Source organism: Chiloscyllium punctatum, chromosome 7 (assembly GCF_047496795.1).
Source record: "Chiloscyllium punctatum isolate Juve2018m chromosome 7, sChiPun1.3, whole genome shotgun sequence".
Taxonomy (NCBI): Eukaryota; Metazoa; Chordata; class Chondrichthyes; order Orectolobiformes; family Hemiscylliidae; genus Chiloscyllium; species Chiloscyllium punctatum.
The window spans coordinates 68,151,794-68,177,453 of NC_092745.1; the positions used below are offsets into that span (position 1 = coordinate 68,151,794).

The 25,660-nt window shown below is 41.7% G+C and overlaps 1 protein-coding gene across 1 annotated transcript in view; it reads right to left on the reverse strand.

The window, feature by feature from the left end:
* cdc73 (cell division cycle 73, Paf1/RNA polymerase II complex component, homolog (S. cerevisiae)) overlaps positions 1-25,660 on the reverse strand; it is a 326,652-nt gene that overhangs the window by 28,128 nt on the left and 272,864 nt on the right. Inside the window, exon 14 of the mRNA XM_072573909.1 lies at positions 1,615-1,776. Within this exon, the coding sequence (XP_072430010.1) occupies positions 1,615-1,776 (162 nt within the window). The remainder of the gene's footprint in view (positions 1-1,614; positions 1,777-25,660) is intronic.

The window sequence follows — 25,660 nt, forward strand, 5'->3', positions numbered from 1 at the left end:
GGGGGCGAATTGCTGGATATGATTGTGTGGGGGATGATGATTTGACTGCGAGTGTGTAGATGATGGAGATGTTGGATGTGCATGTGTAGGGATGGAGATGTTGGGTGCGAGTGTGTGGGGAGATGTTGGGTGCAAGTGTGTGGGGAGATGTTGGGTGAGCGTGAGTGTACGGGGGGGGAGATGTTGGGTGAGAGATCTTAGGTGAGAGTGTGTGGGGGAATGAGAGATGTTGGGTATGTGCGTGAGGTGGGGAGATGTTGGGCAAGAGTATGGGGGGGGGGCGAGTGGAGATGTTGGGTGTGAGTGAGTGGGGGAAGATTTTGGGTGTAAGCGTGTTGGGGGAGATGTGGGGTGTGAGCTTGTGAGGAAAGTGTTGGGTTAGTGTGCATGTGTGGATAGTTGGTATGGATGTGAGTGCGTTTGGGGTGAGGTAATGGAATGTGACTGTGAGGACAGGTATTAGGGGTGTGTGTGGGGGTAAGTATTAATTATGTGTGTATGAGGGGAGGTTCTGGGCGAGAATGTGGGGATGAGGTGTTCGGTGTAAGTGTTTGAGGAGGTGTGACATGCTTACATCCACAGTCCATATATTACCGCCACTAACCTTCTCTACTTTCATCACTCACTTTCTGCAAGTTGCTACAGAGAGAATAAACTGCTTCCATGTGACATGGGAAAATGGAATGGCCGGATTTTAAAATAGGTGCAAACATCATGTTGTTTCGGCAAAATTGGACATACTTAGTTCTTAACTGACGTTTGTTGTGCCTATTTCAGTACCATATATTACTCAGCTCTTAAAAAAAGTGAACAGATTCTTACTTGACATCAGAATCTCAGGTATGTGGATGATAAGGCCATGAGTAAGTCACCAATTTATCGAAGTGTTGAAATTTCCAGTAACGTATTTCTTAGCATGGTGAGCATAGCCAAAGCATTAGCTGTACTGCTCAGACCTGGCTCCCAATTAAAGGTTAGCATTACAACAATGTATTACCAGTTAGCCAGGAGTGTAACTAGTATTTGTTGCTTAAAGATAATGTAACTAGTTATTGAATAGAGAATAGTAAACGGCCGGTTTACATCTTGACTTTATATACAATCAGGTTTCTAATCTCAGCTATACTGCTGTTGTAATATGGAGAATTAACTCCCAGAGGGGATAAAATTGTTATTTTTGTATACCTTCTCAGAGTAAAAATCTTGGAAAATGCGTTTACTCTTCTATGGATGATACCTTGTGTAGACACAAAACTTCAGGATAAAAGGGAATCACATCTTTTGGATATTTGCCTCCACCCCCAGGAAGCTGTAGTATGCGTTTTTCAACCCTATTAATCTTTCTCAATGTTCATGAATTGACATTTGTTACAGGATTTCTATATTTACATTTTAAAAAGTCCAGTATTAACAACAGAGTGAGAGTTAATTGGCTTTCAATCTTATAAACGTACACAAAACCATGTGCAAACATTGTACCTTCTTTCAATCATTATTGAACTGCTGAGAAAAACAGTAGTCATGATCTGCACGTATGGTTAAGCAAAAGATAAATTTTAAAGCAATTGTGACAATATCACTCAATCTATTATCTAAAAACATTGGCCTACATACCAGTCTTGTGGCAAAAGTTTAAGAGGTTGGTCTATCACTCTATAAGGCACTGTTACACTGATGGCGGTTCCTCCTGGTTGCACCTGGTCCTTTCGCCGCTGGATCAGGATTTCATTCTCCCGCTGGCACCCTTGCTTTTTCTTCTCATCAGATGGGAAAAACCTGAGGTCAAAACAAAACATTTTACAAAATCTCAGTGCATTTATCAACAAATTGAAGGACCATTCTTGCCAAAAGTTCTCCCCACATTACAAGTAGTAGCACTCTTCCCTCAGTTAAAAGATACTGGCCCCTCTCTAAAATTAAGCTGACACTTTATTGTAGTAATTATCAATACTGGAGGTCCTGTCAGAAGAAATATTAGTTTGTGGGGTATCTGCCCATTCAAATGAATATGGAAAGAAAGCTTTAGTTGAAAAGGAGGATTTTCTATATCCTGTCTAAACTTTCTTCACCAACCAACACACACAAAATAAATTTAACTTGTCATTTTTTTTTGTGAGAACTTGCTACATGCAACAATATGCCATATTTATCTACAAAGTGAGAAATAATTACACTTCAGAAGTAATTGGTTGGCAGCTGATATCTTGAGGATGTGAAAAGTGCGATATAAATGTATGTTGTGTGCGTCTTCAAGCAGTTAACCTAATCAATTTTATGTAACTTTATTCAGGAGATACACAAACGGATTGCATAAAAGGTAAAGTTTGAAATTTTAAAGACATCTAGAAACAAAGAAAACTTTTGAATAAGGAACAGAAAACAAAAGCTAGAAGAAATAAATTGCAGATAACTGTATTTCTGCACCTATATCAATTATTTTGGATACCTCTAACTCAGCACTAACTTAGTAACTGCAATTCTTTCCTGAATGTTTCAGCTTGGTTAACAAGTACTGCACATATGAAAGTGCATGCAATGACAAGTGAACATGTCCTATCTCAAGATTGACTTACTTACTATCATTTAGCCAGACTCTTAATAAAGTTTACCTTATTGAATCTGACAAACCAAACCTTTCCCCCTCTTTCTTTCTAATCTTGTTGTTTCAACAAAGCTAGACAGAGGCAATTTTCTATGGATTTCTCTGTAACTTTAAAAAAAAGAGAAGCTTTCCTGTCCTTGTCTGCAATATGCAATATCATCAATATTTAAGGGTAGATGTTCACCAGAATACCTTATGAAGTCATTATTACAATCAGTCATTGGAGAATACACCATGAAATGCTTTGGCAGTTAGGGTGGGTTACTCGGATCATGTTGACCTTGGTAGTTGAATATTTTGGAGATCCTTGGATCTGCTGTGAATCAAAAGCAGTTTTGCCACTGTTTACTTTGAACAGTGACTTTGCTGACTTGACTTGATGTCAGCAGAACAACAGAATTCATTTATTTTTACCTGTATACATAATTTAATTGATTACTTGAATGTTACCAGGATGCAGCAAGGAAACCTTCTAATCCTGCAGGTGAACAAGATATGAACTCATATGAGTAGCGACAGGTATTATAATAAAACGTCATAATTTCGACTCTTTAATAGCTTGAGAGAGAATTATAGTTTGGCATGAGTGGATAATACTTTATATTTTTATTGTTTAATATCAATTATTAATCAGGAAAGTTTGCAGCACTCTTTACGATGGAACCTGAACCACAAGCTAGCACATTGAAATCCAGTAGACAAAAACCAAAATCCCTGGTTTCCATTCCCCTTTCTTATTTGTGTTTTATCTTTCCAGGCGTATACAATTCTTTCATCTAAAACTGCCTTTCTTTCAATTTACATCAAGTCCACTGACTGATTCACAGCCCAGACTGGTTTTCTGGTTGAAAGGAGCAATCAGTCCCTCATTATCTCTGTATCCACAGCAGATGGTTGAAAATCACACAACATTTGGTTAGAGTCCAACAGGTTTATTTTGAAGGACAAGCTTTCAGAGCAGTGCTCCTTCGTCAGTAGCTACCTGACAAAGGAGCAGCGCTCCGAAAGTTTGTACTTACAAATAATTAGGTTGGACTATAACCGAAATGTTGTGCGATTTTCAACCTTGTCCACCCCATTCCAACACCGACACCTCCACATCACGTCCACATGAGATGACAGTTCTCTTTTTTGAATAGCATCTTTCGCTTTGAAGTGTTGTTGCTTGAAGCTCCCTTCACACATGCAACATTCCATGGCTCCCCTTGAGACATAATGTAATCCATACAGGGATTTCCCAAGACCCCCGCTGAATTTACATCTTCAGCCATCTTTTTACTTGTATGTCTTTCTTATAAAAAATACATATTGCATTTAAAGTACAATCTACCCATGTGTAATTTGTGATTATGACCACTGTCATGGTTATTGACAATCGCCTACACCCTGTCTTTGTAGCTTGTAATCTATTATTATAATGCTTTCAATATTTGATAGACAAGGAAGTCAAGGATTATAGGAGCAGATAAGAAATTGGAATTGAACGTTACTGAGTAGTGGAATGGGCTCAGAGGGGTGAATATTTATGTCCTGCTCCTAAATTCTATGTTTCTATGGTCAATCTGCACAACCAAGATGAATGTTGATCTGGCACAATGTAATGCAAAGATCAAAACGTAAGACCACTATTGGGAGATTCAAGAAACAAAAATAATTGAACTTCAAATGTAAAATATTAACAACCAATGACAAAATATAGTTTTTCGCTAATTATAAAAATGTCAATAAGATAAAATTTATGAAAACGCTTGCTGCTATTCATCAAATGAGCACATAACTTGTCCAACATTAGGAATTCGAATGATTCCTTGGTGCATCTTGGTAAGATTCAAGTACCCAATTAAGCTTTTACCCAAAGGACCACATCATGATCTGTTATACTCCATTTGTGTGTGTATAAGAAAGCCTTTTTCCTTGCTGCAAGAAGCAAACCACATATTTGGCACTCAATGATGTGGTAACGAGATGGTAATTTCTTCAAAACACAAGAAAGGTTCTTTACATTACTAATCCTCTCAAGCTTAACTGTTAAATATAAAAGCTCAAAGCAGCTGCATTACTAGATAGAGCACTGAATTAATTTAAAGATTGATGATATAAGTAATTCTACTGGTTTTAATAGGAGAACAGAACTCTCATACCTGAAATGAGCATGGTGAAGATACTGTGAAGAATCATTAATTAGTTCTTCCACCATGCTGAAAATGAATCCAAAGAAGGTGCTTCCTGCATCAGAGTGGCATTTCTATTTGACACGGTCTTCTCAAATGAGACAGACAGCTTGCATTTAATTATGGAAAAGCTGTAATCTTGAAGTTTGTGCTCGCAAGCAACTAGGTAAGCATCTCTTCTTACTGAGGCAGCATGAGTGCGTTCATTATATATTTCAGGACAGAAGGATACGGACTAAAAAGTCACATAAACCTAGAGGTCCAGATGCCGCTGTCTCAAATTATAGGGCAAATCTAATAAATGGCAGTGGTGGTGGAAATCCTTTAGTCTGTACACAACTGTCCCTGCCACATGATTGCAGCTGTACTGCTGTCTTCACAGAGGATGCATGGCTCTGAACAAAACAGTGCCTTCCTCCACTTTAATCAGAAATGTTTATGCAGCTTCAGTGAGGTTTAGAGCACCCTGCCCTTTTGCAGACCACAACGGCCATTCTCACTGTTGAAAATCATTGAAGCTAATTTGATTCACTCCATATGAGAGCAAGCAATCGCTGGAGGCACTGTATACAGCAAAAGCTATGGACACTGACAATATTCCAGTACTAGTCCTGAAAACTTTTGTCCAGAACTTAACAGTCAGGACAACTACAACACTGGCATCTACATGACAAAATGGAAAATTGTCCACATGTATCCTGAACATAAAATGCAGGAGAAATCCAAAACAAAAGCAAACAGAAATTGATGGAAAAACACAGCACGTCTGGCTACACCTGTGGAAAGTAATCAAGAGTTTACATTTTGGGTCCAGTAGTCCTTCGCGAGAAATCCAACCTGGCCAATTCTCTTGATAGTTAAAGTGAAGAAAGAGGCCATTAACCATGCTATCAAGCAGTACTTACTCAGCAATAACCTGTTCAGTGACATTCAGTTTGGGTTCCACCAAGGCCATTCAACTTCTGATCTCATTTAAGGCTTATTCAAACATAGACAAAAGTAGTGAATTCCAGAGGTGAGGTAAGAGTAACTATCCTTGACATCAAGATCAAATTTAATGGAGTGCAACCAGTGGTGTGCCACAAGGTTTGGTGCTGGGGCCACTGCCTTTCGTCATTTATATAAATGATTTGGATGTGAATGTAGGCGGTATGGCTTGTAAGTTTGCAGATGACAACAAAATTGGAGGTGTAGCAGATAGCAAAGAAGGCTACCTCACAGTACAACCGGAACCTGATCAGGTGGGCCAACAGGCTGTGCGCAGTGGCAGCTGGAGTTTAATTTAATGTAAGGTGCTACATTTGGAAAAGCAAATCACGCAGGACTCATACACTTAATGGTAAGGTCCTGGGGAGTGTTGCTGAATAAAGACACCTTGAAGTGCAGGTGCATAGCTCCTTGAAAGTGGAATTGTAGTCGCAGGTAGAACAGATAGTGAAGGCAGTATTTGGTATGTTTGCCTTTATTGGTCAGTGTGTTGAGTATAGGAGTTAGGAGGACATGTTGAGGCTGTACAGGACATTGGTTAGGCCTCTTTTGGAATAGTGTGCGCATTTCTGCTCCTCCTGATGCAGGAAGGATGTTGTGAAACTTGAAAGGGCTCACAAAAGATTGACAAGGATGTTGCTAGGGTTGGAGGGTTTGAGCTAAAGGGAGGCTGAGCTCCATAAGATCATGAGGAGCATGGATAGGGTAAATAGATAAGGTCCATCGACAGTCCAAAGTTAGACGTCACAGGTTTAAGGTGGGAGGGGCAAGATTTAAAAGCGACCTAAGGGGCAACATTTTCACAGAGAGGGTGGTGCGTGTATGAATGAGCTGCCAGAAGAAGCAGTGGACACTGGTACAATTACAGCATTTAAAAGGCATCTTGATGGATAGAAAAAAGGAGTTGTTTAGAGGCATTTGGGCCAAAAGCTGACAAATGGAACGAGATTAATTTATGATAGGTGATCGGCATGGATGACTTGGGTTGAAGGGTCTGTTTCCGTGTTGTATATCTCTATGACTCTAAAAAGGTAGAAGACTAACTTTTGAGTAACTCACCTCATCTCTGGAAATTCTGTCTCTCACCTGCAAGGCACAAGTCAGGAGTGTGATGGAATATCTTGCACTTGCCTGGATGACAGCAGCTCAAACAACATTCAAGTAGCTTGAAAACATCCAGGGCAAAGCATCACATTCACAAACATTCATCCTCTCAGCACCAACACTCAGTGGCAACAGTGTCTATCATCTGCATAAATTTATCAAACAGCACATTCCAAACCCACAACTGCTACCGTTTAGAAGGAAAAAGGCAACAGATACATGGCAACACAACCACCTGCAAAGTTCTCCTCCAACCATCCTGACTTGGAAATATATTGCTGTTCCTTCAGTGTCATTGGATCAGAACCCTGCAATTCTCTCCCTAAGGGCAGTACCTAGATCTACATACCTTAGCGGTTCAAGATGTCAGATCACCATCACCTTCTCAAGAGTAACTAAGGACAGGCAATAAGGACTAGCCAACAAGCGATGCCCACATTCCCCAAATGAATTTTTAAAAAGTGCAGCAAGCTATTAAGGGGAGAGTCTTGGCAGGGAAGAGAGAGAGGCATGAGATGCAATATGGTGGAAGACAAGGCTGGGGGCCCATATTGCCTGGAAGCAAAGTCAGGGTGAGACAAAGCTGGGTGATGGAAACCAGGTAGTGATGCCAACCAGGTAGTGATGCCAGAAGCAAGGCCAAGAGACAGACTACATACATTCTCATTGTGAGACCATGACAGGACTGTTTGGAATGAAGGCAGTTAAATTCTGGATGCTGATTTGTGATCACTACAAATGTCAACAAAACAGGCAAGTGATGGGAAAAAATTAAATGCAAAATAATTACAACAGCAGTGTCCAACAGCAGACTCCCATCTCAGTGCAGCATACACAGTATAGATTATAACAGCAACATAATGCAATTGAAAGTTCTCCACTGACAATTCTCAACACCATCAATACAATATTTAGTTTCTATACCATATACAATTCTTCCTGATCTGAGATGCAATCTATCCAGAGGTACAATGTGAATGATTGTGGATCAGAATTCGGGAAAAGGAGACAGTTTGACCATTTGAAAGTGTGCTGAAAGGGTCTTAATCTTCTTCCCGACCTCTCCCTATCACCCTCACCTTAACCTCCTTCCACCTATCGCATTCCCAACGCCCCTCCCCCAAGTCCCTCCTCCCTACCTTTTATTTTAGCCTGTTTGGCAAACCCTCCTCATTCCTGAAGAAGGGCTTCTGCCCAAAACAGCGATTCTCCTGCTCTTTCGATGCTGCCTGACCTGCTGCGTTTTCCAGCAACACATTTTTCAGCTCTGAAAGGGTCCATTTACTGGATCATTTTTTGTTCTACCATTCATGATTTGCTAATGTATCAAAATTAATTCATATTTGTTACGCAGAAGAATGCAAAGTGTTTACTTTTCTTCATGACATTCAAGAACATATCACAAAGGGCAGCAAAAAATATGCACATTAATTTCTCATGAAACAACATCTCTGCTGAATGATAACAAGGGAAGACTTCTAGAAAAGAAACCGAGTACAAGGGTGACAGACCATGAAGATCCCTTGTCCTTATTGGGCCTAAACATGTTGGCAAGTTGAGTAATCATGTATGTAAGTCAAATGTTCACCTTTTACGGAGTAAAATGCTAGCTTCCACAACACCAGGTGCATGCCTGACCTGCTGCAGTTAGGTTGTCATGATATTGTGCATTTTTACCACTGCTTTCCCATTTACATTCTTTCCAAATTTATGTCAAACTACACAGAATTACAAATAAGACAATTATAAATTTTCTGGGCTTGGATTAAATCATATAAGTAAACTCTACAGTAGCGGAATGGTCTACTGTTGAATCAGAATTATAAATTAATCTGAGATTGTTCAGAGGACATTCCATTTTTGTATACAGGACTTTCCAGATGGTGAACAGCCTTCATACAGAGAACGGTAACTCAAAGAATCCAATAGGAACAGTAGTGCATTGAGAATAAACAGGAAGGCATCACACACCATTAATGGAGACCAAGTGCAGATGGGACGAGGAGTGGCAGATGGAGTTTAACTTAGATAAATGTGAGGTGTTGCATTTTGGTAAAGCAAATCAGATATATGGATTTATATAAATAACGGTAGGGTTCTGAGGAGTGTTGCTGAACAAAGAGACCTTGGGGTGCAGGTTCATGGTTCCTTGAAGGTGGAGTTGCAGGTAGACAGGCTAGTGAAAAAGATGTTTGGTACACTTGCCTTCATTGGTCAGTACATTGATTACAGGAGTTGGGATGTCACATTGCAGCCACACAGGACATTTGGTTTGACCTCTTTTGGAATACTGCGTTCAATTCTGGTGTCCCTGCTATAAGAAAGATCGTACTAAACTAGAAAGGATGCAGAAGAGATTTACAAGGATGTTGCCACGATTGGAGGGTTTGAGCTATAGGGAGAGGCTGAATAGATTGGAGTTATTTTCTTTGGAATATTGGAGGCCGTCAGTGACCTTATTGAGGTTTTCAAAACCATGAGAGGTATGGATAAGATCGTAGCAGCCTCCTGGCTTAAAACACAGACAGATTGCTAACTTGGCCAAACAGCAAGGGATGCTGGGTACTCCGGCCAAGTAACTCTGAAATCACAAAACACACAAACCAGATACAGTGTAAACACAGCAGCTAGATGCTGATGACATTAGCATTATGTAAAAGGCAACAGTTATCTTGGTCGGACATACCCTCAACAATTTATCCACTCAAAACATGAGGGCCAGACAGAAAGGCACCAAGTCCTGCTACACAAAGAAACTAACTGCAGCATGCCATCCAAATGATTAACTCTGTTTCAATCTATTAAGTGTATCTCCCTGATTGGCCACAAATATAGAAAGTTCCAAAGAACCATCCAAAAAGTATAAAAACAGGGTTCACCTGTAGACCTACCTCCTGGAAGCTCTTGCAATCTTCTGAGGAGACCAGCATGGCAAGAGGCAGAGACCAGCTAACCAAACAGAGAGAGAGAGCGAGAGAAAGAGAGGAAGAAAGCGGCTTTGCAGACCCAGAAATAGCGCCAGGGAGAGGGAGTGACTGGCAGTGAAATCGACGTTTCGGGCAAAAGCCCTTCATCAGGAATAAAGGCAGAGAGCCTGAAGCGTGGAGAGATAAACTAGAGGAGGGTGGGGGTGGGGAGAGAGTAGCACAGAGTACAATGGGTGAGTGGGGGAGGAGATGAAGGTGATAGGTCAAGGAGGAGAGGGTGGAGTGGATAGGTGGAAAAGGAGATAGGCAGGTCGGACAAGTCCGGACAAGTCAAGGAGACAGTGCTGAGCTGGAAGTTTGAAACTAGGATGAGGTGGGGGAAGGGGAAATGAGGAAGCTGTTGAAGTCCACATTGATGCCCTGGGGTTGAAGTGTTCCGAGGCGGAAGATGAGGCGTTCTTCCTCCAGGCGTCTGGTGGTGAGGGAGCGGCGGTGAAGGAGGCCCAGGACCTCAATGTCCTCGGCAGAGTAGGAGGGGGAGTTGAAATGTTGGGCCACGGGGCGGTTTGGTTGATTGGTGCGGGTGTCTCGGAGATGTTCCCTAAAGCACTCTGCTAGGAGGCGCCCAGTCTCCCCAATGTAGAGGAGACCACATCGGGAGCAACGGATACAATACATGATATTAATGGATGTGCAGATAAAACTTTGATGGATGTGGAAGGCTCCTTTAGGGCATCCCACCCCATCTCTTGCAAAAATGCCATCCCGTATTCTCAATTTCTCCGCCTCCGCCTCCGCCGTATCTGCTCCCAGGAGGACCAGTTCCACCATAGAACACACCAGATGGCCTCCTTATTTAGAGATCGCAATTTCCCTTCCCACGTGGTTAAAGATACCCTCCAACGCATCTCGTCCACATCCCGCACCTCCGCCCTCAGACCCCACCCCTCCAACCGTAACAAGGACAGAGCCCCCCTGGTGCTCACCTTCCACCCTACAAACCTTCGCATAAACCAAATCATCCGCTGACATTTCCGCCACCTCCAAAAAGACCCCACCACCAGGGATATATTTCCCTCCCCACCCCTTTCCGACTTCCGCAAAGACTGTTCCCTCCGTGACTACCTGGTCAGGTCCACATCCCCCTACGACCCACCCTCCCATTCTGGCACTTTCCCTTACCACCGCAGGAACTGTAAAACCTGTGCCCACACCTCCTCCCTCACCTCTATCCAAGGCCCTAAAGGAGCCTTCCACATCCATCAAAGTTTCATCTGCACATCCACTAATATCATATATTGTATCCGTTGCTCCCGATGTGGTCTCCTCTACATTGGGGAGACTGGGCGCCTCCTAGCAGAGCGCTTTAGGGAACATCTCCGAGACACCCGCACCAATCAACCAAACCGCCCCGTGGCCCAACATTTCAACTCCCCCTCCCACTCTGCCAAGGACATGGAGGTCCTGGGCCTCCTTCACCGCCGCTCCCTCACCACCAGACGCCTGGAGGAAGAACACCTCATCTTCCGCCTCGGAACACTTCAACCCCAGGGCATCAATGTGGACTTCAACAGCTTCCTCATTTCCCCTTCCCCCACCTCATCCTAGTTTCAAACTTCCAGCTCAGCACTGTCTCCTTGACTTGTCCGGACTTGTCCTACCTGCCCATCTCCTTTTCCACCTATCCACTCCACCCTCTCCTCCTTGACCTATCACCTTCATCTCTTCCCCCACTCACCCATTGTACTCGATGCTACTCTCTCCCCACCCCCACCCTCCCCTAGCTTATCTCTCCACGCTTCAGGCTCACTGCCTTTATTCCTGATGAAGGGCTTTTGCCCGAAACGTCGATTCCACTGCTCGTTGGATGCTGCCTGAACTGCTGTGCTCTTCCAGCACCACTAATCCAGTATTTGGTTTTCAGCATCTGCAGTCATTGTTTTTACCCAGAGGGAGTGACTGTATAAATCTACAAGAGATTCAGGAAGAATTGCAACTTTAAGGGACCAAACAGGATTAGAGATAGTATGTTTAATATTAAAGGTCATTGTAACTTTGTTCCTAACAAATTTGGGACTGCTTTGCATTGGTACAGGCTTGTGTTCGCATTGATTTGATTGCTTTGGGATTATGTGACACCTGTGCAAATTCATTCATAACATTTTGATCGGAGTTGTCTAACTTGTTTTAAGGAGAAACCAGATAACAGGATGAGTTGCTAAGGTCTTTTTCCCAGGCCAGGAGAGTCCACATCTAGAGGGTATAGGTTTAAAGTGAGAGGGGAAAGATTTAAAAGGGATCTATGGGGCAACTTTTTCACACAAAGGGTGGTGTGCATATGGAATGAGCTGCGAGAGAAAGTGTTGGAGGCTGGTACAATAACGACATTTAAAAGGCATCTGGTTGGGCACATCAGAAAGTTGAGGGGGATACGGGCCAAATGGGACTATAAATATTCAGAATATCTGGTTGGCATGGCCGAGGTGGACACCTGGGGTCTGTTTCTATGCTGTATAACTCTATGACTGTAAGCGCAGGATTGAGCAATTTTTTTGACCAATTAATCATTTTGATTTGCTTCAGTAAGTGATGAGCTAAATTATATTCTGTTTAATTGTGGTCGGTTGTTAAAACAATTTTTGTATTTATATACATGGTTTTTGTATAAGGTCAAAAGTCACAACATCAGGTTATAGTCTAACAGGTTTATTTGAAAACACAAGCTTTCAGAGCCTCGCTTCTTCTTGAGGTGCTAATGAGAGAGGGAGACCTTAGACACAAAATTTATAAGTAAAAGATCAAAGGGTCATACAATTGATGTGAACAAATTGAACACACCTAAGATGGCTGTTAAATCTTTAATCAGTTACAATGGAGGTGTAGATTTCGATTGGGTTTTATTAGTATAAAAGACGTGACATCATTGTCTAACCTGAGATGTCACCTCTTTTACTGATAAAACCTTAAGTTATCTCTGAGCAGTGACTTGAAAGAAATTCTACCAATTGCATATCAATCAATCAACTTCATTCTACCTGATTAAAGATTTTAACAGCCATCTCAGATATGTTCAATTCATCCGCATCAGCTGTATGACCCTTTGATCTTTTACATAAATTCTGAGTCTAAGGTCTCCCTCTCGCATTAGCACCTGAAGAAGGAGCAAGCTCCAAAAGATTGTGATTTCAAATAAACCTGTTGGACTACAACCTGATGTTGCGTGATTTTTGACCTTGTCTAACCCAGTCCAACATTGTCATCTCCACACCATGATTTTTGTAACTGAAGGATATTGACAGAATTTCCAGAATTCTTAGATGTGATGTTTGAGATGGTAGTTAATCATTAGAAAGTGGCACGATGTACTCTAAGCAAGCCCATTAAATGTTCACTGGTGCCAACCTATCTAGGCAAACATCTATGGAATTGATAAACTAAGAGCTACTATAAAAGAGTGATCCTACGACCACCTACACTCCAAAAGCTAGTGCTTCCAATTAAACCTGTTGGACTATAACCTGGTGTGCGATTTTTAACTATATAAAATATCTGACATGCTAAAGAATAAATAAGAAGATAGTAGGAGGTGATGTCTGTAAAATGACCTTTCCTTTTAAAGAAACCAATCAGGCATAAGTACAGACTATCTAGCAAGTCCAAGACTGACCATGAACTGTTCATGCACTAATAAAAGTCAGTTAAGAGTTTAGGAAGCATTTGATTATGCACTGGGTAGTGGCTAGCCAGGGTTAATACCTGGTTTTCAGTGGTTCAATTCACAAGAACGAACAGGGAGGGCAGAATCACTGCAGATATAGAAAAAGAGGAAAAGGCCTTGTGCCCAGTCAAACCAGCATTGTGAACTGGCACCTTTATATGGATAGGCAGCAAACCACAGCTTTTGTCCATTATCATTTCTTTTGCAATTGTTAAAATAAACTTAATAAATTCTGTGAAATTTGTGAAAATATATTTGAACCTGGAATTGATTTTTCTAATTAGGACTAGTGAACTTTAGATTGGTTCTTTGAAACGTCTGTAAATCTATAATTATAATTGACATAGGCGTTGCAATTAAAGTTAAAGCGAGCACCAAAATCTTACAAAAGACTCGTTTTAACTGTTAAGTGTAACAATGACTAACCTTGGCATAAATCAGCAACAAAGTATATTTAATGATCAATTTCATAAATTTCTATTTAATATTGGTACTGCCACGACGTTGTAATATATGGACTACTAATCTTTAGCCGTATTGACTGCCTTAATTTCTGTGATTTTTGATTGAGAGAAAACTTTAAATGAACGAAAATACTACTTTTAAAAATAGCTGAAGTCACCTGACCTACAAGAGTGCCCACATATCTACAAGTTCTGACTAATGGATTTAAAGAAGAAATATCTGCAGAATTTCACATGTCGCTGTTTAAATGTACGGAAAATAGAAGAAATGTATGAAAAATGAGCAACAGACATCTCAACTGCAGAATCAGACAAAAGGAAATTAATCAAGTGCTAATTCCTATCTATTTCAATGGTATATTGATACTTTAACATCTTTGTTTAATCAGCTTCCTATACTCAGTTTGCTTAACTGGAAAGATGAAATTATCTATCCCAATTCTGCACATACTTTTAATGCATGCTGCCCTTGATTGGACTGATAGTTGGTGCTACAGTGAAAAATAACTAACTCTCTTGCTAGTTTTCACTACCTGAAAAACCAAACATTACGAAGACAAAATATATCTTTTAGTGAATGCATTATCTGTAACATAAATTAAGGTTCATTGATAAATATTTGTCAATGAACATAACTAGCTCAATAAGTATGAATGCATCCCTAAAAATTTCAAAGAATCACTATATTTAGATAAATTGTTTTTATGGCCCATTGAGTACAATAGCACTATAAATACTTCAATAACATTTCTAATGCATGGACATGCCTAAGAATTATAAATATATGTTGCATGGCTCAGTTGTTTTGGTACTAAGAAAATTTATTGTTTATTTGTTCCCTAGTAGTAAAAAAACAGAAAGTTTTAAGAGCGCCTTAAGTGCAGGAAAAGACACAAACTCACAGAGGTGTCTAGCAGTATACTGCAAAATTGCATGGGACATATGGGATAAAATTAAAGCAAAAGTTACACACTGTCTAATGTTGCTAGTCATCCATTTACTGAAGCAGAAGCAGCAGTCTGTCTCCTCAACTACTAAATTTTTATGTCATAGTTCAATACAAACTCCAGCCTGCTCTCTGAACTTCCTAACTCCCCTTACTTTTATATGCACCAATCCTCATGATGAATTAGGCTGGACATGTCGTCCGCATGACTGACACAAGACTCTTCAAGCAGATGCTCTTCTCCCAGCTCTGAAATGACAGTCGAGCCCCAGGTGGGCAGAGGAAGTGCTTCAATGATACCTTCAAGGCGTCACTGTCGAAGTGCAGCATTCCCACAGACACCTGGGAATCACTGGCCCAAGACCATCCAAAGTGGAGGAGCAGCATCCAGGAAGGTGTTAAGCACCTCGAGACTGGCCGTTGGAAAAAATTGGAAGCTAGGCAAAACAGCATAAACAGCACACTGCCATACCAACAGTTCAACCACCCCTTCCCATATGGATATGTTCAGTATTTTATATTATTTTGACAAGCCACCATCAAATTAATCAATCATCTAATGAACAAGTTACAATCACTGTCCCAAAGGGGATTTTAGGTACAGGTAGTTCTCCTATAACACCGTAGCAATGCCGTGTTATAGACAATATGGGACCTATAGGAAAAACTGGGTTGGAGCGAACCACCAAAAATATCAGTAAAAACTGAAACAAAAATAGTAGTTAACCTAACAGAAAGGAAAGCACAGTCTAAGTAAATTTTGACCTGCTGTATAGTACTGTATAGTGCAATTAATCAGAATCTTCAACCGGTTATTCTCGATTAGCATCTATACCTGCTGGCTGCGCTACATTCTAACCAATCTTGTGATCCCAAACAATGGTAACACTGCACAAGTCAGATCCCAGAATGAAATGTGCCTTGATAGATCAAGGGTTGAATCTTAATTTCTTTTGCTGAGTATCAGTTTTGTCAAGTTTTCGGGGGGGGAAATCACATTGTAATGCTTGGGGACATCTATCACCTTATTTTATCAAACCTGCCTGATCTATTACCTATTCTGCCCTTTATTGCTCCACTCTGACATTCTAGCACTATTCTACCATGTGCCACCATTTCCTGGATATCCTAGTACTGACCAACATCTGTGGTGTAGCACCATCTCTAAAAAGATATTGTACACTCAGACAAGAGCTGTCAGTCTGGAGCTGCTCTGCGTGGTTCTTGATATTGGCCCTGGGTGGGACAGACAATGGAAAATTGGTGCCTCTCTTTGTGGGCAGGGACATGGAGACGTGCTGATGGGGATGGGGTGATGCAGAGGCAGGACATACTTTTCTCCCAGGCCATCAGATGGCGTCATTCTGCTGGAACCATGCTAATGTGGACCAGATCATCTGATGGAATACACAGAATGTAGGAAGAAGATCAATGACCTTCTCCACTCTGCCAGTGAAAGTGCCACTATCTTCTCATTGATACCTCACACTCACTTTGTCTCTGCTACTTACTCACTATTTCCTGCAATATCTTCCCCGCTCATTCTCACCCTCACTAACATGTGACCCTGACTAACCTTGAATCTCAGCTGCACAGCCTACTCTCCCCTTCAGGATATCCCACATGTGCACCAAAAGTAATAGTGTGCCACCCACCTGTCTCTCCCCCACCCACTATGTGCAGAGTTTCCAACTCTGGTCTCCCTAAGCAGCTGACTGACCATGCTCAAACACTTGCACTGGTTTTTTTTTGCAGTTGGTTAACCACAGTGATTACTTACTGAAACAGATTCACATAAGTCTGCAGATTCTGGTTAACATCTAAATGCATTTTTTAAACAAAAAGACAAAAAAAAGCTCTTAATACAAACAACAAAGTCAAGTTTCAAATTGCTCAACACTGTCCTTTTAGTATTAGTCAATTCCAGTGAAATTTCACTCTTAACTGTATGTTTATAAATTAACAGATTGCTCCCATTTTCTCATCCTCAGGCTATAGAGAAATTTTCATTATGCTTGTCCAAGTCCGACAAACATTTCACAATAGCTTTCACGAAGCTCTTCAGGAGAAAGCGCACAAGCTGACTGATCACGTGATGCCAATGCAGAGTTTAGACCTCCACGTACCATGACACCTAGTGCCGCGTAACAGCGAACAGTTCACTTTATATTAAAAACGTCGGCAATTCATAAATCGCGTTACAGACAAATCGCATTTAATAAACACGTGATATAGGAGAACTACCTGCACATTTTAATCAACCTGTTAAAGGTACATTTTAATCAACCTGTTAAAGACCCATTATGATACATCTGGAGCAGGTGGGACTTAAACGCAGGTCTCATGGATGCAAAGTCAAATGAACTTCATGTGCTTTCAACCAACTCTGAAGGTGATCAATTTGAGCTTGGGCTTTTGTGATGCAGTGGTAGTGTCCTACCTCTGAACCAGATCATCTGCTCCTGACATGCATCATAACATCTCTGAACAGGTTGATTAGAAAAATATCTGTTTAAGCCTTACAGGGACCTCATTTCAAACTCAGCAGGTCTGGCAGCATCTGTGGAGACAAAAGGAAAAAATTAACATTTTGAGTCCAGTATAAGTTTCAAAGAATAGTCATACTGGACTTGAAATGTTAACTCTGTTTCTAACTCTACAGATACTGCCAGAACTAGCCAAGATTTTCCAACACCTTTTGGTTGTACTTCAAATTTTCAGCATTTTCAATATTTTGCTTTTAGAAAGGTCATGTTCGGATGTATAAATACCCACCATCCCTATCATGTATTAGCCTGGCAATCCTCCTCATGACTCTTGTAAAAACTGATCAGGTTGCCAAGATATAATGAGTGAGGAGATCCATGCTGGGATCTCAAACGTTTACAATTTATATAAGTGGCTTGCGTAAAGGGGCAGAAGGTATAATTGTAAGATTTTTTGATGACATAGAAGTCAGAAAGAAATTCAGTTGTGAACAGAGCATTCAGAGGTTCCAAAAAAGATCTGGCAAATGGAATGTGTCATGGGAAAACATGAAATTAACTATTTTTCCAGGAAGAATAAACTCGAAACATGCTATTAAAATAGTGAGAGATTGCAGAATTTAAGATGCAGAGGAATCTGGATGCCCTAGTGCATTAATCACAAAATGCCAGGAAGCAGGTTCAGCAAGTAAAACTCATAGAATGTCACCATTTATCTCCAGGTAACTGGATATAAAAAGGAGAGAAGTTATGGTTCGCCTGTACAACATTACTGTATACAGGATACTCTGAGACCGCACCTGGAACATAATGCTGACAGTACTTGTCAACTTATGTAAGGAAGTACCTAAAAGCATTTGAAGCAGTTCGGAGAAAATTTACCAGATTAATACCTGCAATAAATGGGTTATTTTATAAGGAAATATTGGATGGTTTAGGAACCTACCTGAAGTTCAGAACAGTAATTTGATTCACACATATAAATCCTGTTGGGTCTTGACATGGTGGAGATGGAGAAAATTTTTCCTCTATCTGGTACACTTCAAAACGTCAGGAGCACAGATTTAAAACAAGAATGAGGCAATAAAAGAGAACCTTTAGGACTCTTTCTGAGAAGGTGGCAGAAGCAGAGTCCGTGAATATCTTTACAGCAGAGGTAGATCGAGTTTATTTAGAATGGGGTTGAAAGATTATCAGGGATAGGCTAGAATGTGCAGTGACATTACAATGAGATCAACCAAGATCTTATTGAATGGTAGAGCAGGCTAGAGGAGCAAAATTCTATTCATGCTCCATGCACATACATATACCATTAATTTGGCTTGTTCAAATTTGTCACTCCAAATATAAAGGGGCATTATTGTGAAGCCTTGCTTCTAAAATCCAGCTTCGCAATTATCCAAAGAAAATTGAGGGAGTCAAGTGTTAAGCAGGACTCAGATTAGAAGAGTTAATCCAACTTTAAAGTCAGCTATCAAAATATATCAGCAGGAACAAAGAAGTACTTGTGTACCTGCGACCAGAACGTTTAGTCATCACCAGTTTAGGAACCTTTGGCTTGTTATTCTAAAGAAAGTGTATGGCACTAGATTATTTTTAATTTATTTACTGTGAGATGAGAGGATTATTTTCATAGGGAGCAGCAGGAATAAGAGGTTCCAAATTCAGGTAAACTTTTTTTTAAAAAATGAACAAGAAACATAACCATTACCTTCCTTTTCTCCTCACTCTGTTACCAATGTAAATAAAAGGCATGTTGCCCTGATTATTCAGATCATGTTCTAATCCATTTTTATTTCCTTTGTTTTCTTTTGCATTTAGAAGTAACACAAAAGGCAAGTCACAGATGGAACCAGTATGGAGTGTGAGACACCACTGTGTTATTCATGCAACTGAAAATGCAGTATACAACCACTCAAAATGCGACTGAAGTAACTGGTTTTAAATTACTTTTAAATGCATATTATAGTTTTCGATAAGAAAGAAAAACGCAACAACTAGCAGAATAACCCATTCAATCAGTTGAGTCTTCTCTGCCATTCAACAAATCTGATTGTGGCTTCAACTCCACTTTCACGACTAACCCCATTATCCGAGAGTCTCTTATCAATCAAAAATCATTTTAACTCAGCCTTAGATACATTCAATGGCCCAGGGGAGGCGCTGACCTAGTGGTATTATCGCTGGAATGTTAATCCAGAGACCCAGATAATGTTCTGGGGATCCAGGTACAAATTCTGCCATGGAAGATGGTGGAAGTTGAATTCAAAAAGTATCTGGAATTAAGAAATTAATGATGACCATGAATCCATTGTTAATCCATTGTTGATTATTGAAAAAACCCATGTGATTGACTAATGTCCCGGAAACTACCATCCTGACTTGGTCTAGTCTACATGTGACTTCAGACCCACAGAAATGTGGTTGACTCTTAACTGCTCTCTGGGAAATAAGGGATGGGCAATAAATGCTGCCTAGCCAGCGACCCCCTCATCCTGTGAATGTATAAAGAAAATAAGCCTCCACTCTCTCTGTGGAAGAGAATTCCACAGATATACTTTCCTCATAATACAAGACCCGCCATAGGAACAGAATACAGTTACCACTTAAATCTAAATTGTCTACTTTCCACACGCTGAACATTATTTCTCAGGCTCTATGACAAAGGCAGTAAAATGGAAAACAACTTACTATGGCTCATTGTGTATTAACATTCTGACAGGCACTGAATTGAAAAGAAATAAAACATTTAAGATCTTTCAAATATTGCACAGGAAACCTTACATCATCCATTTAACCCACCCAGACCGACTCCCCATATTTACCCCTAGCTAATGCACCTAACACTATGAGTAATTTAGCATGGCCTATTCACCAGACCTGCACATCCTTGGATTGTGGGAGGAAACTGGAGCACCCAGAGGAAACACACGCAGACACGAGGAAAATGTGCAAACTCCACACTGACAGTCGCCTGAGGAGGAATTGAACCCGGGTCGCTGGCACTGAGAGGAAGAAGTGCGAACCACTGAGTCAATATGCCACCCGAATTTGGAATACTGAGAATAGTCTTGGGCCCTCTACCTCAAGAAGATTGAGCTGGTCTTGAAGAGGATTCAGAGGCTTACAAAAATGATCCCAGGAATGGAAGGCTTATTGTATGAGGAGCAGCTGAGGACACTGTCTGTACTCGATGGAGTTTCGAAGGATGATGGGAGGATCTAATTGAAACTGACAGAATACTGAGAAGCCTGGATATAGTGGATGTGAGGAAAATGTTTCCACTAGGATCTGAGGGCACAGCCTCAGTTTAAATGGATGAACCTTTGGAACTGAGTTGAAGAGGAACTTCTTTAGCTAGAGGATGGTAGGTCTGTGGAACTCATTACCACATTCTTAGCAGTGTGGAGGAACAGAGGGATCTTGGGTCCATGCCCATAGGTCCCTCAAAGTTGCCAGCAAGGTTGATAGCATTGTTAAGAAGGTGTATGATGCGTTGGCTTTCATTAGCTGGAGGATTGAGTTTAAAAGCCACGAGGTTACGCTGCAGCACTACAGGGGCCTGGTGAGACCACACTATGAATACTGTATTCAGTTCTGGTCACCTCATTATAAGTAGTATGTGGAAGCTTTAGAGGGGGTGCAGAGGAGATTTACCAGAATGCTGCCTGGACTGCAGGGCATGTCTTATGACAAAAGGTTTAAGGAGCAAAGGCTTTTCTCATTAGAGCGAAGAAGGGCGAGAGGTGACTCAATAGAGATGTACAAGATGAAGACAGGCATAGGGACAGTGAATAGTCAGAGATTTTTTTCCCCAAGGCAGAAATGGCTATCATAAGGGGGCATAATTTTAAGGTGATTGGAGGAAGGTTTAGGAGAGATGTCAGAGGTGGGCTCTTTACACAGAGTGATGGAATCATGGAATGAACTGCCAGCAGTGGTAGCAGAGTCAGATACATTAGAGACATTTAAGCAACTCTTGGATAGGCACATAGATGATAGTAAAATTAAGGATATGTAGGGGGCGCAGTGGCAGTCTGGCACACTGACCTCTACACCGCTGAAGCCAGACGCCAACTCGAGGACACCTCTTCCTACTGCCCCCTCGACCATGACCCCACCCCCCCATCACCAAACCATCATCTCCCAGACCATACAGAACCTCATCACCTCTGGAGGCCTCCCACCCACAGCTTCCAACCTCATAGTCCGGGAACCCCACACTGCCCGGTTCTACCTCCTTGTCAAGATCCACAAGCCTGAGCACCCTGGCCGACCCATTGTCTCAGCATGCTCCTGCCCCACTGAACTCATTTCTACCTACCTCAACACTGTCCTATCCCCCCTAGTCCAGGAACTCCTCACATATGTTCGAGACACCACCCACGCCCTCCACCTCCTCCAAGACTTCCGTTTCCCTGGCCCCCAATGCCTCATCTTCACCATGGATATCCAGTTCCTCTACACCTCCATCCGCCATGACCAGAGCCTCCAAGCCCTCCGTTTCTTCCTCTCCCGATGTCCCCAACAGTACCCTTTCACCCACACACTCATTCGTTTGGCCGAACTGGTCCTCACCCTTAATTTCTCCTTCGATTCCCCCCACTTCCTCCAGACCAAAGGGGTAGCCATGGGCACATGTATGGGCCCCAGCTATGTCTGTCACTTTGTTAGCTACGTAGAACAGTCCATCTTCCGTAATTACACCGGCACCACTCCCCACCTCTTCCTCCGCTACATTGATGACTGCATTGGTGCCACCTCGTGCTCCCGCGAGGAGGTTGAGCAATTCATCAACTTCACCAACACATTCCACCCTGACCATAAATTTACCTGGACCATCTCGGACACCTCCTCCCATTCCTGGACCTCTCCATCTCCATTAATGACGACTAACTTGACACCGACATTTTTTACAAACCCACCGACTCCCACAGCTACCTGGATTACACCTCTTCCCACCATACCTCCTGCAAAAATGACATCCCGTATTCCCAATTCCTCCGTCTCTGCCGTATCTGCTCCCAGGAGGACCAGCTCCACTACAGAACACACCAGATGGCCTCCTTCTTTAGAGACCGCAATTTCCTTTCCTACGTGGTTAAAGATGCCCTCCAACGCATCTCCTCCACATTCCGCACCTCCGCCCTCAAACCCTACCCCTCCAACCGAAACAAGGACAGAACGCCCCTGGTTCCTGGTGCTCACCTTCCACCCTACCAACCTTCGCATAAACCAAATCATCTGCCAACATTTCTGCCACCTCCAAACAGACCCCATCACCAGGGATATAGTTCCCTCCCTATCCCTTCCCGCCTTCCGCAAAGACCGTTCCCTCAGTGACTACCTGGTCAGGTCCACGCCCCCCAACAACCCACCCTCCCATCCTGGCACCTTCCCCTGCCATCGCAGGAATTGAAAAACCTGCGCTCACACCTCCTCCCTCACCTCCATCCAAGGCCCCAAAGGAGCCTTCCACATCTATCAACGTTTTACCTGCACATCCACCAATATCATTTACTGTATCCATTGCTCCTGATGCGGTCTCCTCTACATTGAGGTGATGGACGCCTCCTCGCAAAGCGCTTTAGGGAACATCTCTGGGACACCCACACCAATCAACCGCACCGCTCTGTGGCCCAACTTTTCAACTCCCCCTCCCACTCTGCCAAGGACATGGAGGTCCTGGACCTCCTTCACCGCCGCTCCCTCACCACCCGACGCCTGGAGAAAGAACGTTTCATCTTCCGCCTCGGAACACTTCAACCCCAGGGCATTAATGTGGACTTCAACAGTTTCCTCATTTCCCCTTCCCCCACCTTACCCCAGTTCCAAACTTCCAGCTCAGCACTGTCCTCATGACTTGTCCTACCTGCCTATCTTCTTTTCCACCTATCCACTCCACCCTCCTCCCTGACCTGTCACCTTCATCCCCTCCCCCACTCACCTGCTGTACTCTATGCTACTTTCTCCCCACCCCCACCCTCCTCTCGATTATCTCTCCACCCTTCAGGCACTCTGCCTGTATTCCTGATGAAGGGCTTTTGCCCGAAATGTCGATTTACTGCTCCTCGGATGCTGCCTGAACTGCTGTGCTTTTCCAGCACCTCTAATCCAGGATATGTAGGTTAGCCTGATCTTATAATAAGATAAAAGGTCGGCACAACATTGAGGGCTGAAGGGCCTGCACTGTATTGTTCTATGTTCTAGAAGGCTGTGCGGACCAAGTCAATGAGTGTTCGTAAGACAAAGATATAGTAAAGGGGATCAAGGCTGAAGGTAGGAGAATGAGGTTGAGAAGCACAGCAGATATGACCAAACGGAGGAGGAGGCACGACAGTCCAAATAACCTAATCTGCTCATACATCTTGTGTGGTCTTACATATAAAATCTTAAAATGACATTGTTATGAAGTAGCAATTTGCAAACTAATTTCATTTGCTTGGTTTTGACTAGTTTAGCATACTAAGGCTATCTACATACAGCACAAAAATTGCCAAAACATCCAGGCCAAGAAATTTAGTTTTGGACCATCTGTCTGAGAACAGATCACCCTTCACTCCAAAATGAATATTCAAAACACTTGTAAATCTGTCTTCTCAAAGAATAGATTTCAGTTGTCTACTGTGCTTCTCAGAATTTTAAATTCTGAACAAAAAATGAATAAAAATCTCTGCAAAAAACCTTACATAGGAGCCATAAGGTAATTACCTAAGTGCGCTCCTTCAGTTAGTTCATTATTATTACAGATAGCAACTGACAGCTTACCATTGCTTGAAGTAGGAATAGCTATCCAGCACTTAAAGTGTACAAGCAATTTATTGCAGGTCTGAAAGTCATAAACAATCAAGTGGTATATAATTGGTTGTTAACACACATCATAAATGCTTTTGGGGCAATGAGTAATTATTCACTTCTTCAAGCTGCATGAGGAAAATTATACTATTATTATTTAGCACATAGGAATTTTGCTAAACCGATTAATGTTGAATTGAGTTCCAGTAACATTTATCAATTAAACCCACAAAAGCATTGATAAGTTAACAAATGTGTTAACAAGTTTTTAGAAGTCAAATTCCCCACTACAGATGTCAGGCTAATTGCTCTGTAATTCGTTGGTTTCCCTCTCTCACCTTTCTTAAAGAGTTGGGTGACATGAGCAAATTTCCAATTCAGATGCACAACTCCTGAATCGAGGGAACTCTGAAAGATTATGGTTAGGGCATCAGCAACGTGCTCTCCTACTTCTTTTAACTCAGTGAATGGGAATCATCAGGTTCTGGGGATTTGTCACTCTTCGGTTTCATTAATTTCTCTATTTCTGTTGATTTTCTGAAGCTAATTGTATTTAGACTCTGTCTCTGATCCTCTGTTAATGTCTTTGGGATTTCCAGAAAGCTATTCTCCTTTTCTGCTGTAAAATACTGAAGCAAAATAATTATTCAGCATGTTCGCCATTTCCCCATGGTCACTGACAATATTCCACTTTTAGCAACAGTACACTGAATCAGCTACTTTGCTTTTACATAACATAAAATCTCTTCTTATTGTTTCCCACGTCTCTTGCAAGTTTCCTTTCGTAATTCGTTTTAATAGCTCTTATAAACTGCTTTGTACTTGCCCTAATCTGAAGGTTCTGTATTGTTCTTTGAATTTTTATCAGTCACAAGGACTGCTGTAGTTCAAGAAGGCAAATCAGCACCATCTTTGCTGGTGGCGGTGGATGGGTTTGGGAAGAGTAAGGGGTGCTGTATGTCAGTTCCTGGGAATGAAGCACTAAAAGGCAGTGGCAGGAAGTTAAGCAAAACCTCCTATCATATTCTCAAGGGCAATAAATGAAATACTGCACACACACTCCATGAACAAATATTAAGAAACTGAAGGTGGGCCACTGAAGTTGAAACATTAAGTCTGCTCTCTCACCACATATAATGCCATAGCTGCTGTGTTTCTCCAGAAATTTTTAATTTTGTTTGTTCCAGCCTCTCCAGCACCTGCAGTTCTTGTTTTAAATAAAACTTATTTTTTGGTATCCTGAGGTAAGCATCAGTGACCAGTTAGAGATGTTGTTAGAAGTATTCAACCACAATCTACCAAGAATGTTAGCAGATACTATGTAATGTCATTGAACATGTTAGATCAATCCGTACTAGAAACCACGTTTTAAAAATTCATCAACTCAAAAGATTTCAAGATGAATGCGGGTTAGAATGCATTACAAACAATTATGCCTGCTGTTATTCTCGCTTCATTAA